This window comes from Vipera berus (genome assembly GCF_964194415.1).
Source record: "Vipera berus genome assembly, chromosome: 16".
Lineage (NCBI taxonomy): Eukaryota > Metazoa > Chordata > Lepidosauria > Squamata > Viperidae > Vipera > Vipera berus.
The window spans coordinates 2,028,706-2,041,778 of NC_138219.1; the positions used below are offsets into that span (position 1 = coordinate 2,028,706).

At 45.0% G+C, this 13,073-nt stretch overlaps 2 protein-coding genes across 3 annotated transcripts in view; one reads left to right on the forward strand and one right to left on the reverse strand.

Annotated features, from left to right (window-relative positions):
- Positions 1 to 2,233, forward strand: part of DEDD (death effector domain containing) — a 41,925-nt gene extending 39,692 nt beyond the window's left edge. Inside the window, exons 7-8 of one of the 2 annotated variants that reach the window (XM_081340928.1) lie at positions 367 to 490; positions 1,246 to 2,233. In XM_081340928.1, coding sequence (XP_081197054.1) covers positions 367 to 490; positions 1,246 to 1,425 — 304 coding nt within the window. In that variant the 3' untranslated portion in view covers positions 1,426 to 2,233. The remainder of the gene's footprint in view (positions 1 to 366; positions 491 to 1,245) is intronic. The other variant, XM_081340927.1, reaches the window with a different exon arrangement.
- Positions 2,234 to 2,763: 530 nt separating this feature from the next.
- Positions 2,764 to 7,710, reverse strand: KLHDC9 (kelch domain containing 9; the record flags this gene model as incomplete). Its single annotated transcript, XM_081341021.1, has 4 exons — positions 2,764 to 3,209; positions 3,727 to 3,925; positions 4,833 to 5,001; positions 7,202 to 7,710. The coding sequence occupies 4 exons, from the start codon at positions 7,708 to 7,710 to the stop codon at positions 3,043 to 3,045; spliced, it is 1,044 nt and encodes a 347-aa protein (XP_081197147.1). The 3' UTR covers positions 2,764 to 3,042.
- Positions 7,711 to 13,073: the final 5,363 nt, after the last annotated feature.

Below are 13,073 nucleotides of genomic sequence, written 5' to 3' on the forward strand. Positions count from 1 at the left end.
TCTAATAAGGTCGCAGAAGGGGATCCCGTGACCCCAGGACACTGTAACCATCATAAATATGAGTCAGTTGCCAAGCGTCTCAGTTTTGATCACATGGCCACGGGGATGCTGCAACAGTTGTAAGTGTGAGAAACAGTCAAAGCACTTTTTTCGGCGCTCTTGAAATTTCACATGGTCACACAACAAACAGTCGTAAGTCGAGGACTATCTGTATGCAAAATATGATGCCCCTGGGCAGCAATGAGGCTTCAAGATGCAAGTCTGTAAACTGATTTGTGGGCTCCCTGATTTCTAGATTCTAGATCACTTGTGTTGGCCTCGTCTGGAGTTGTTGAACTAAGCTTGCCGTTTTCGTCTCCTGTGCAGGTTGGTCATTGAAACACTCAGAGAGGTGGACCCGACCAAGAAGTGCTTCCGCATGGTGGGGGGGGTGTTGGTGGAGCGCACCGTCAAGGAGGTTCTCCCAGCCCTGGAAAACAACAAGGAGCAGGTAAGCCAGAATTGCTTGACAGCGAGATAGATGGATTAGATAGATAGATAGATAGATAGATAGATAGATAGATAGATAGATAGATAGATAGATAGATAGATAGATAGATAGATAGATAGATAGATAGATGTAGATGGATGGATGGATAGATAGAGACATACTAGATAGATAGACAGAAAGACATGGGATAGGATAGGATAGATGAGAGTAAGATAGATGAGAGTAGATAGATGAGAGTAAGAAAGAGATAGATGAGATGAGAGTAGATAGAAGAGATAGAAGAGTAGATAGATAGATAGATAGATAGATAGATAGATAGATAGATAGATAGATAGATGATAGAGGTAGATAGACAGACAGATGAGAATAGATAGTGCTGTTCAGACATTAGGTAGCCTCTCCAACTCTCCGTGAGACAGCAAAGGTCTCTCTGGCATCTTTAATGAATACAGGTTGTCTCTGACTTATGACCACAACGGAGCCCTGCCTCTTCAAGGAAAGTGAAAAGAGTTCCTTCCTTTCCTCCCTACCTCCCTTATTATTTTTAACAAATAATCCAAGGTGGCGAACATACCTAATCCTCCTCCTTCCTCTTATTTTCCCCTATAACAACAACCCTGTGAGGTGGGCTGGGCTGAGAGAGAATGACCGGCCTAAGGTCACCCAGCTGCCTTTCGTGGCTAAGGCGGGCCTTGAACTTACAGCCACCCCATTGGCTGACTCTTACTGCCTCTTCCCTCTGCCCCCCCCTGCAGATCAACAAGATCATCGAGACCCTGAGCCAGCAGCTGCAGACCAAAGGCCGGGAGCTGAATGAGTTCCGTGAGAAGCACAACATTCGTCTGATGGGTGAGGAAGAGCAGAAGCCACCTGCCAAAGACAGCCCAGAGGGGGCAGCTGCCAAATCCAGCTCAGCAGGAGTCCTGGTCTCTTAAGGAGAAGAGTGGACTTGTATGGAAGGACTTGACCCCCCCTCCCCCTCCCTCAACCCACAGTTGCAACTTTGGATCTCAAAAGATTCCCACCGTTATCACTATGGATGTTATAGGGTCATCTTACACTGTGTTTTGTTAAATAAATGTTGGTTTGTTGTGAAATTTAGGCAAGCATGCAAGTCTAGGATTGTCTCCAAAGCATGGTGGTAGGGTGTGTCTGTGTCCGGGCCAGTGATTCTCAACTTTAAGACATGTGGATTTCAACTCCCAGAATTCCTCAGCCAGCAATTCCCTGGTGATTACACATTCCTTTTGTATGTCTGATGTATACCTTCTTACTCATATGATCCCTTTCTCTGCAATCTCTCCATTCTAAGGATTGAGAGACAGAAAATGGTCATGGCTGGCTGGGGAATTCTGGGAGTTGAAGTTCACCCATCTTAAAGTAACCTAGAGAAACATTTGAGATAAGAGAAGCCACACCAGCTAAAGCACATTTTGGTTCCTTGACCAAACTCTCCATTCTTAAGCGAGACAAGGGAGGGAATGAGGACAATGGCTAAGGTGAAATTCTGCACAGTGTCTGTGGAGTTTCATTTTTGCACATGGGAAGTGCCCTCGCTGGCAAAATGGATGATAACATAGCTGTCGGTTCGGGAAAGCCATGCCCCAAACCTTCTCTTAAGACAACCCCAACAACAGAACGAATTGTAAGAAATATTTAGGATTGTTTCATTTTGTAAAAAGCGTGCTTGATTTCTTGTGTAACACATTTTTAAAGTGAGCAAGGTGACTTATTTTATCTCTAGCAGCATTCAGAAATGTCTTTTTCCTCTTGTCACAACTGGAGAAGTTGTGCGACACTTCTCACCCTCCCCCAAAATGCAGCAAGAAAGTGGTTTAATTTAAAAAAAAAGAATGGGAGTCTATGATTCTGGGAGAATTTTTTTTTCATTCCTTCTCTTAAAACTCCTTTTTCCACAAAACCTATATTCATGTGAAAATATATTTGCTTTAATTTATACACTAAAAGCCACTGCAGGTAGTCCTGTCTGACCATAATTAAGCCAAAAACTTCCATTCTTAAGCAAGACAGTTATTAAGTAAACCTAGCCCCATTTTACAACCTCCCTTGCCACAGGTATTACTGTAATTGTTAAGTTAGTCATACGGTTAGTAACACGGTTGTTAAGCGAATCTGGCTTCCCCCTTGACTGCTTGTCAGAAGGTTGCAAAAGGGGATCACGTGACCCCCGGACACTGCGACCGTCATAAATACAGGCCAGTTGCCTTTTTTTTTAGATTTTATTTTAAAAGATCAAATCAAAACTAGACACTTTTGAGACACGTTATGAGGGGGGAAGTCAGCTTTTGTTTACAAATTGGGCACATGGGGAACACATCTCAAATTTAAGGAGGCGACTTCTTGCTGGCATTTTCGGTTTGCGTCAGATGTTTATTTCTGTGCACAAAGAGAACGGAGGTCTTTCTGGCATGCGTGGGTGCGTTTACTCCACCTGAGTGGGCTCACTTTCCACCGCTAACAGGGAAGGAGGTCCTTCAGGAGTGGTGGAAGAAGCATTTGGTGGCCCCAATTGGTCAGCAAAATCCTCAGTTTCATGGCAAGATCTTTAAGCTGCAGATCTCTGGACAAGGGGTCTTCCCGTCAGCTCCAAACCCACCCACCACGTACAGCTTGTCGTTCCAGAGGCACGTTCGGTGGCCGCATCTCTTCTGCACATGGCTAGGAGAAGGGAAGTGGAACCAGTTTGCTGGTGACGCTCCTGGAAGAACGAAACAAAACACTCGTAAATCCTCGAGTTCTTTGAACGATTGTTCAGAATTACAACAGCCCTGAAAACAGTGGCTTAGGACTGGCCCTTAGCAACCGTTGCAACGTCCCCACACTGACACGATTGCAATTCAGCCACTTGGCACCATGGTGCATACGTCGTAAGTTGGGGACTACTTGCAATTTCAAATGCAGGCTCCAATCTCAGAAGGCAAGGCTGCTCATTGCAATTTCCTGAGCTGAAGCGAGCTCTTTTTAATTTTCTCGCAGCAGGGGCTGAACAGGACAAGTTGCGTGGCAGAACAAAAAACGAGAAGAACCGATTGTGTTCTGTCAGTCCCAACAAGTTAGAGCAGGGCTCTCCGAACGTGGCCACTTTTAAGACTTGTGGATTTCAATTCCCAGAATTCAGATGCGCTGGCTGGGGAATTCTGGGAGTTGAAGTCTACAAGTGGCTAACTTTGGAAGCCCCCGGGTTAGAGGAAGAGATTAAAAAAAATATATCTTACTGGCATCATAGATATAAAGATCATTGCAGACGGCGTCTCGGCCCCTCGCCAAGGTCTCTCCCCCAAAAATGATCGCAAAGGGCCCGACCACCGTGCAGGAATGGTGCCTTAGGCCTTTGGGTCCTTGCTGGGACCCCCTTTCAGTGCCCACCAAGCGAGAGAGCTGCTCGGTCAGCTCAGGGGCCTGGGCGGACTCGACCTGCGGAACGAAAGGCAGAGATAGCTTGGCTGGCCCTGACCTTAAGGATGCTGCACTTTTCGACTGACTTCCTTTGAAGTGGTTAACCTTATCATACATAAATGCAGCTGCAAGCCCTGCCGGCTGGGGGATTCTGGGAGTTGAAGTCCACCCTTCTTCAAGTGGCCAAGGTTGAGAAGCACAGGCCCAAAGCTGGGGTTAGCCTGCCCAATATGGCTGACTTTATCCTCCACCTCTGAGATTTGGGGGAGTGCCATGGCTGTCCTCCCCTCCCAGCAAGACTTTTATGGGGGGCACCTGACCGGCAGGCCCCCTGCTTCAAACCCCTCATGTAATTTTGCCCACCCTAAGGTTTGGGAACCATTTCCACCGGGGGTTTTGGCTTTCTCAGTCGTCGTCTGGCATGACATAGGGCAGTGATGGCGAACCTTTTAGAGACCGGGTGCCCAAATTGCAACCCAAAACCCACATGTATCGGGTGCCGGGTGGGCGTGGCTCATTGAGTGGGCGTGGCCCATTGGGTGGGTGTGGCCGCGGTGGTAACGGCAGACTGGGTGGGACTAAAAAGTCAATCCATCAATTCCAACTTTGCGAGATCTTTTTTTTCCCTGTGAGAAGTTGAAATTGATTGATTGAACCTTTTTTTTTTTTTGCACACGAGGCATGGAAACCTAAAACGAAAAGGTTTTATAAAAACCAGCCGAAGGCCTAGGACTGGGGCAACAACACGCGTGTCCACAGAGAGGGCTCTGTGTGCCACCTGTGGCACGCATGCCATAGGTTCACCACCACGGACATAGGGTCTCCTGCTTGAACAGGGGGTTGGATAAGACGACCTGCAAAGTCTCTTCCAACTCTGTTATGCTCTGTCTTCTAAGCTACCGATCTGTGTTGGCATCTCACTCACGTGGAGCTTCCCTTTGCTCCAATGTCTGGCCGTATCACAGTCCGCAGAATCGCGCCCGCCGAAGACCAGCAGTTTGTAGCCGCTGCTTTTCCCGCGTGGGCCATAGTCCTCCAGCAGCATGGCGGAGTGGCCGGCTCGGGAGGCTGTGCGTGATTCCTCCTCTTTGTACCTTGGAGGAGGAGGAGGAGGAGGAGGAGGAGGAGATGAAGGAGAAGAGGAGGAAGAAGAGGGAAGGGGAAGAGAAGGAGGAAGAGGAGAAGGCAAAGATTTTGACTTTCAATGGATCAAGTTCTTCTGCCTGCTTTTAAAAGCTCATTTTCGCTTCTGCTGAGAATAAGCTTTGATGCAAACGAAGTGTCATTTAAACAATGCAAAATGCAAATGTATCACCTTCAGTTGTATAATTGCATTCGCATTTTGCATTCCTTATCCGCCCGATACCCTTAGCTTGTGCTCAGTCTTGGTTTACAAAATGCACAATGTCTTTGCATGCGTGCCGTGTGTAGTGGTTTGCTTGGGTTTAGCATGTCTGCGGGGGTTCCCAGTCATCCGGGCCATGGTTGTTCCAAAGGTGCTTTTTCAAAAACGCAACTGGACTTACTTTCTTTTTCTTGGAAGACATTTCACTTCTCATCCAAGAAGCTTCTTCAGTTTTGAAGTGAAGCTGAAGAAGAACTGAAGAAGCTTCTTGGATGAGAAGCAAAACCTCTTCAAGGAAAAAAACAAAGGAAGCGCAGTTGCCTTTTGTACATTTGGTTTAGCATGTTAGGGAAACATTCATGGTGGTTTGTTAACCATGAGGTCCCCAACCTTTTGAGCACCAGGGACCACTTCCATGGAGAGAGGTTTTTCTGCAGACTGGAGGGGGCCTGGTTTCATGAACTGCCTGCATCCTGCGGATAGGGCTTTGCTTGTTTGTGCGGACCAATTTCTGGCATGCCGTGGCCCAGTACTGGTCCACAGACAGGGAGTTGTGGACCCCTGCTCTAGCACACTACTATAATTCTGGGAGATTCTGGGAGTTGAAGTCCACACATCTTCAACTGGCTAAGGCTGAGAAACACTGCCATGGATGAACCCAGCCGTATGTCTATATTGGCCAGGCAAGTGGGACCTCAATCAGAACAGAGCTGGAGGGATCTTGGAGGTCTTCTAGTCCAACCTCCTACACCCTATACCTTTTCAGACAAATGTGGCCCTTACCAAGGATTTATAAAGGTAAAGGTTCCCCCGTACATGCATGCTAGTCGTTTCCAACTCTAGGGGCTCATCTCCGTTTCAAAGCCGAAGAGCCAGCGCTTGTCTGAGGACGTCTCCGTGGTCATGTGGCTGGAATGACTAGACGCCAAAGGCGCACGGAACGCTGTTACCTTCCCACCGTAGTGGTCCCTGTTTTTCTACTTGCATTTTTACGTGCTTTCGAACTGCTAGGTTGGCAGAAGCTGGGACGAGTAACAGGCGCTCCCTCTGTTATGCGGCACTCGGGATTCAACCTGCCAAACTGCCAACCTTCTGATCGACAAGCTCAGCGTCCTAACCCACTGAGCCACCGCGTCCCTTAAGGATTTATAAAGCGGCACTAATATTTCACATGATTTTGATTCTATGCCTCTGTTTATACAACCAAGGATTGTATTCACTTTTTTGGCTGCTGCCGCACATGGCTGGCTCATGTTTAAGTGATCGTCCACTAGGACTCCAAAGTCCCTCTCACAGTTGCTGTACTATTTCTGAGCCAGGTTTCACCTAATCTGTAGTTGTACCTTTGGATTTTCCTGCCTAGGTGTCAATCCTTGCTTTTCTCCACACTGAATTTCATGTTGTTTGATAGGGCCCATTGTTCAATCTGTCAAGATCATTTTATATCCTGAAGTTGTCTTCAGGGGTGTTGGCTATTCCTGGAGCTTAGTGTCATCTGCAAATTTGATGAGTTCCCCTTCTATTCCCTCTTCTAAGTCATTTATGAAGATGTTGAAGAGTACTGGGCCTAAGACAGAGCCTTGTGGTACCCCACTGCTTACTTGTCTCCATGTGGATATAGTTCCATTAAGGGCCACTCGTCGAGTATGGTTTGTTTAGCCAGTTACAAATCCATCGAGTGTTCATGTTGTCTATCCCACATTTTTTTTAGCTTACCAAGAAATAGGTTGTGGTCTACTTTGTCAAATATCTTGCTGGAGTCTAAATACACTATGTCCACAGCATTTTGCTGGTCTACATATTTAGTCACTTTGTCCAGGAATGAAAAGATTGGTTTGGCACAATCTGTTTTTAACAAACCCAGGCTGGCTACTAGTTATAATTTTATTTATTTCCAGATGTTCACGGATCTGTTTTTTTGATTACGCCAGGGACTGAGTGGGACTTACCAGTAAGTCTTGCTGCTAGGCTGCAGGTGCAACGTGAAAATGCTGGCATAACGCCGCTGGGTGCGTAGGCCCCCCTCCCGGCCCACCACCAGCAATTCATGCTCGGCCAGCTTGGTGCAGGTATGGCTACTCAGCCCCACGGGGGTCTCGGATGTTCTGGCGGTCCAGCCTTCCCACTGCTTCCGCTCCGCATCGAAAGTGCAGACATCCGAAACCCTGCGGGATCCATCCCACCCACCTACCACACACAGCAAGCGGTCGCCCAGCACCACCGCCTCGTGGTGACTGCGACGGTAGCCGTGTTCCAGAGCCAGCGTGCGCACCGTCTGGGCGGATGGGTCAAAGGTCACCACATCTCCCATGGGGGGCTCCTGAGTGTCCTGGGTCTTCAGCCCCCCAAAGATCAGGAGCTTTCCTTGCACCATGTTGCAGGAATGGAAGCCCCGAGCTAAGAGGTCGCTGCGGACCACCGGCTCCCATTCCCAGCGGCTTCCACCTGAGGCGGACATTCTGGTCTTCGTCAAGAGTTGGGACAGGCCAGATGAAGGCTGGAGAGGGTGACATGGAAAATGGGCATCACTATTCAGAGGAAGAGATTTTGGAAGTCTTCTAGTCAACCCTGCCTGAACAGGAGACCTTATTCCATTCCGGACAAATCTCTTCTTAAAAACCTCTAATGATGGAGCATCCCAACTTCTGGAGGGAAGACATTCTACTGTCTGGTTGTTCTCACTGTTAGGAAATTTCTCCTTAGTTCTAGGTTGGAACTCTCTTGAATGATCTTTAATGGATCTTACTCCTAAATGGATGATTATGTTCATTCAATGGTTGACTTTATTTAGGTGGTTGGGCTGAATATTTGGATGCCACTAGGTGGCAGCAAAGAGATTCTAGATACTCTCTGTTTGGAGCCATCTAGTGGTTGCTCAGAGTTTTGCAGCTCGGAGCGTTAGTCCTAAAAGAGAGACATTGGAATATAGGGGATGCTAGAGGTTCGTTTTTTGCTTTGCATTTCAGTTCCTTAAATTAAACATTAATTGGAACAGGAAGTTGGTGGGGCAGCAAGGGAGAGAGAAGCCTACCAGCCCCCTCTTAGGGGGGCATTTGACTGTAAGGATTTTTCTTTTTAAAAAAGCAATGTCAAATGTAGTTAACAGGTACTAACCTTGAATTAGCCAGATTACTTCAATTTACAACCAAAATTGGAACTGGCAAATTCATCGTTAAGTGGTGTGATTGTTAAGTAAGGAATCACGGGACCATGATTTGCAACCTTCCCTGCCGATTTCCCCCTTGATTTTGATCGTCAAAAGCCATCTGGGAACGTGGCAAATGGCGATCATGTGACTGCAATACGTTGCAATTGTCTTAAGTGCGAGTCGGAAGCCAAGATCTCATCACTTGATGATGGGGACCCTTTTGATGCTCGCAAGTGTAAGGACCAGTCGTAACTCACTTTTTTCAGCACCGCAGTAACTTCAAACAGTCTCTAAATACGTAATTATAAGGTGAGGAGTAGTTCTCCATTTAACAACCACAACTGATCCCAGCTAAGCAAGACAGGTCTTACGTGACTTTTGACTCATTTTAAAACCTTTCTTGCTGCAGTTGTTAAGCGAGTCACTGCAATTGTTAAGTTTGTTAAGTGAATCTGGCTTCCACCATTGACTTTGCTGGTCAGAAGGTCACAAAAGGGGATCACGTGATCTCGGGACGCTGCAACCATCATAAGTACATGCCAGTTGCCAATCATCTGAAGTTTGATCACGTGACCCTGAGGATGCTGCAAAGTCATAAGTGTGAGAAACGGTCATAAGTCACTTTTTTCAGTGCCGTTATAATTTCAAAGGTCTCTAAATAAATGGTCCTAAGTTGAGGAATGCCTGTATAAACAATAGAGCAGACTCACAAGAGTGTGAGTCAAGATGAATCCTGAAGGGAGATTTATTTTACTATAATCTTATTTATTTATTTATTTATTTATTTATTTATTTATTTATTTATTTATTTATTTATTTAATTTATATACCGCCCTTCTCTCAAGAGACTCAGGGCGGTGAACAGGGCAATACATAAAAATTAGATACAAAAGTTAAAATTAGATTATTAAAACATAATTAAACAATGCCCAGAGATAATACAAATTTAAAATTGAAGTCGTTAATAAAAATCCCACCCCATCCCATCAGGCCAGGCCAGCTTGTTTAAAGAGATAGGTTTTAAGGTCGCGCCGGAAGGAGCGGAGATCGGGCGCCATCCGGAGCTCAACCGGAAGATGGTTCCATAAATCTTGCTTTAAAGGAAAAAAAGGCTGAATTTGCATTACACAGACTAGCAAAATCATCAGTATTTATCCTATAAACATGTAAACAGCACATGCCAAATACAGGATATGAAATGACAGGGTGTTCACCAATTGCTCTCAACGTCACCAACCCGCTGAGAATTATGGGCTTGTAATCCAAGTTGCCAAAGGCTGGCGGGGAACATTTAACACCAATATTCACACCAAAATATTTGCAACCCTGGATAAAGAGCTAAAATAGGGAGAATTGATATGGCAGAAGAAATTCTAACAAATTCTAACGAAGGAGAGAGACCCACACCTTGTTTTAAGTCATAGTTTATGGACTAAATTGTAATTGTCTGAATTCTCACATCCTGGTTATGGTGACTGTATATTCTTTTTTATAAAGGACAGCTTTTTTTTTAGAAAGTTCTCCTTTAAGTTGATTTATTTTTTAAAAAATGGGCTTTTATCCCTTATCTTGCTCATTCAGCTTTCACTGTATGGACACTGATATGGACAATCATCACAGTCTTTCCCAACGCACAATTTTACATTTACCTAAATTTTACATTGTAATATTTCAGTTTTATGATGTGCAATCCTCTTTTTAAAATAAATTTCCCTGTACAGTTCGATTTCAGATATTTTTCTTACAATACGCCTTTCTGTAAAGTTTTCCTTTGCTTTCTTTTTTTTAAGATTTGTATTTAATTTCAAAAAAATAAAAAAGGTTAAAATGCAAAAAGGGTTTCTCGCTCTGGAATTTCCCTTTGCAAACCCATTTGTAAACATCCACAATGTTTTTCTTTTATCCTTACCAACCTCTTTCAGATTTGCTCCTTTTTTTTCTCCAAAATCAGTGCTTCATTTTTTCCAAGAAAATAGGGTCACCATATCCATGTTAAACCAGACAACATAATTTTAACAACTGATAGCTTAATTACGGTACTACAAGGGATGAAGAGGGCTAGAGGGATGCCACAGCTAATTTGTAGAACTGGCAAGCCAAAATGAAGCCATTTTTGTGTTTTGGGAATATTGCCAGGAAAAATCTAATGATCTATTGATTGCAACAATCATGTCTTCTAGCTAAAATTAAAGAAAAAAAACAGCTGCCCACTATAGAAAAATGTTGCATCAGAGAGGGGTGGGGGGGGAAACCCTGCAAAAATAATTCTTGCTCAGGGCAAAGGGTGGGTCTGCCCCGGTGATGTGCGAAGGCGCCATGTGCCATGCACACTTGCTGTTTTGCACACTCAGCCCCCACCCCACCTTTGCAAGCAACCACGGGGCCTACCTTGCCATAGGGATCCCTGCAGTGGTGCAGCGCCTGGTTGCTAGGCAACCGCAGCCAGCCTAGAGAAGGAGGAGGCAGGCAATGGAGGCCTGGGCTGGGTGGGGCAGGCTGCAAGGATTGGGAGGGGGGAGCCTCACTTTCTGCCCCAAACCTTTGCTTTCAGGAGTATGGACCTCAGCCCCCGCACCCCTCCGGCACAGAGGCTGGGGAGTATGGGGATTGCAGTCCAAGGAGCAAAGCTGCTTTAATGACACTGCAGAGACCTGGCAGATTACTGGCAAAAATAGCCATGCAGGGAACAAAGCTGATGCGGGGGGGGGGGGGGAGGGGGGAAACCTCTTCTCTTGATGATCTGGGAGTCTCTGGGGATGTGCAGAGAGGTTTTTTTAGACTGAAGCCCTCCAAGGCACCATGACCTGTTTTTTTTTTTGCAAGCCTCTGTTTTTATTTATTTTTTCTGGAGGTGCCAAGGGTTCATTTTGAGCCCTTCTCTTTCCCCCCTCCCCCATGGAAAACGGGCCCTGATCAGTTAATTAGGAAGCCTCTGTGCAAAATGTGTTGGTCTTCCAGTTGTGGGTGTGTAGAAGCTGAGAGGGGGGGCTGTCCTGTGTCTCTGAGCATGTGGGGAGGATTTTTCCCCCCTCATAGTTTTGCTTTGAGACACAAATGACAGCAGTATTTCTTAGCCTCAGCAGCTTTAAGATGGGTGGACTTCAACTCCCAGAATTCCCCAGCTGACATAGTGAGCTGGGGAATTCTGGGAGCTGAAGTGTACCTATTTTAAAATATGCTGGCTGGTGAATTATGGGAGCTGAAGTCCACCCATCTTAAAGCATGTTGGCTAGGAAATTGTGGGAATTGAAATCCATACAATTAAATCATGCTGACTGGGGAATTCTGGGAGTTGAAGTCCACCCACCTTACAGTTGCCAAGCTTCAAAATATGGAAAGTAGAGCAGAAGTGGGAAACTGTTGTTGATTGATGGGTTTCAGTGTGATGCTCTTGGTTTATTTACATTAAACATAACATAAAGGTGTCAGATTGCTAAATGTTAAAACTTCCTCTGCTTGTCTCTTCTAGAGGATGAAATGCCAATAAAATCCTGTGCCGTTGCAAAGTGAGGATCTCATTTCTCTCCTGGTTTGTACCCTAATCTGCACCTCATTTATTATTTTTCCATGCTTTTACAAAATAGGCCAATGCACAAATATGCAAAGCTGCTCAGAAACCAGCTTCTTTCTTTCATCCTGTGACTACAATGGCTTCAGGACAGATGCCAGCTAAATCACAAAAAATAAATAAAATAAAATAAAATAAAATCCCATTTGTAAGTAGGAAAAAACTGGATTTCTGTTTGCTCTAATACAGTCTCCATAAACAGTGGAGGTTTAAGAGTCACCTTGAATAGACATTCTCTGTCACATTTGACACACTCCTACCTTACGATACTAGAAAAAGCTGCCTCTGGCTGAAATCATCCCTTAGGGTTACTTTTCCCCCTGCCATGTTTTATTAAAGTGTGTTGTAGAATAAAATACAAATACAAACAGTGAAAAGAGAGAAAAAAAGGTGGAAAGAGAGAGAAAAAGAAAGGGGGAAAAATACTGACTTCTGACTTTTTTCAGTGCAGTAAAATAAAAAGAAGAATGGCTGCCTAAACCTTTTGCTTTACATTTCTAAACATTTCAAGCCATTTAGAATAACTGAATCCTATATGTGGAAGGGGCCTTGGAGATCTAGTCCAACCCCTTCCCAAGGCAGGAAATCTCATACAGATCTGGTCAAATGTTTGTCCAATCTAATTGTTGAAAATCTCCAGTGATTTCTCTTACAACAAAATCATTTCAATCTTAAAGAGAAGAACTTATCTAGCTTCGTTTCCACTTGGACTTTTTCCTTGAAACTAAAAAATATATATGTAATTTTATTCTTAGCTTTTGAAGATTAGAATGATTAACCTTGATCAGGTTCTCATATGTACACCTTCATCGTGCCGTGACAATCTTGTTGGGTATTAGATTACAGTTCAGGATCTTGTGCAAACCCCAAAATAAATTAATTATTGAACTGGGTTCAGCAAGCTAGGAGGAAGAGATTTGACAGCCATTTGTCCAGAATGGTTTAGACCAGGGGTCTTCAAACCTAGGACTTGTGGACTTCAACTGCCAGAATTCCTAAGCCAGCGTGCCTGGCTGAGGGATTCTGGGAGTTGAAGTCCACAAGTCATAAAGGGGCCAAATTTGAAGACCCCTGGTTTTGACTCTCCTGCTCTACATCGGGGGTG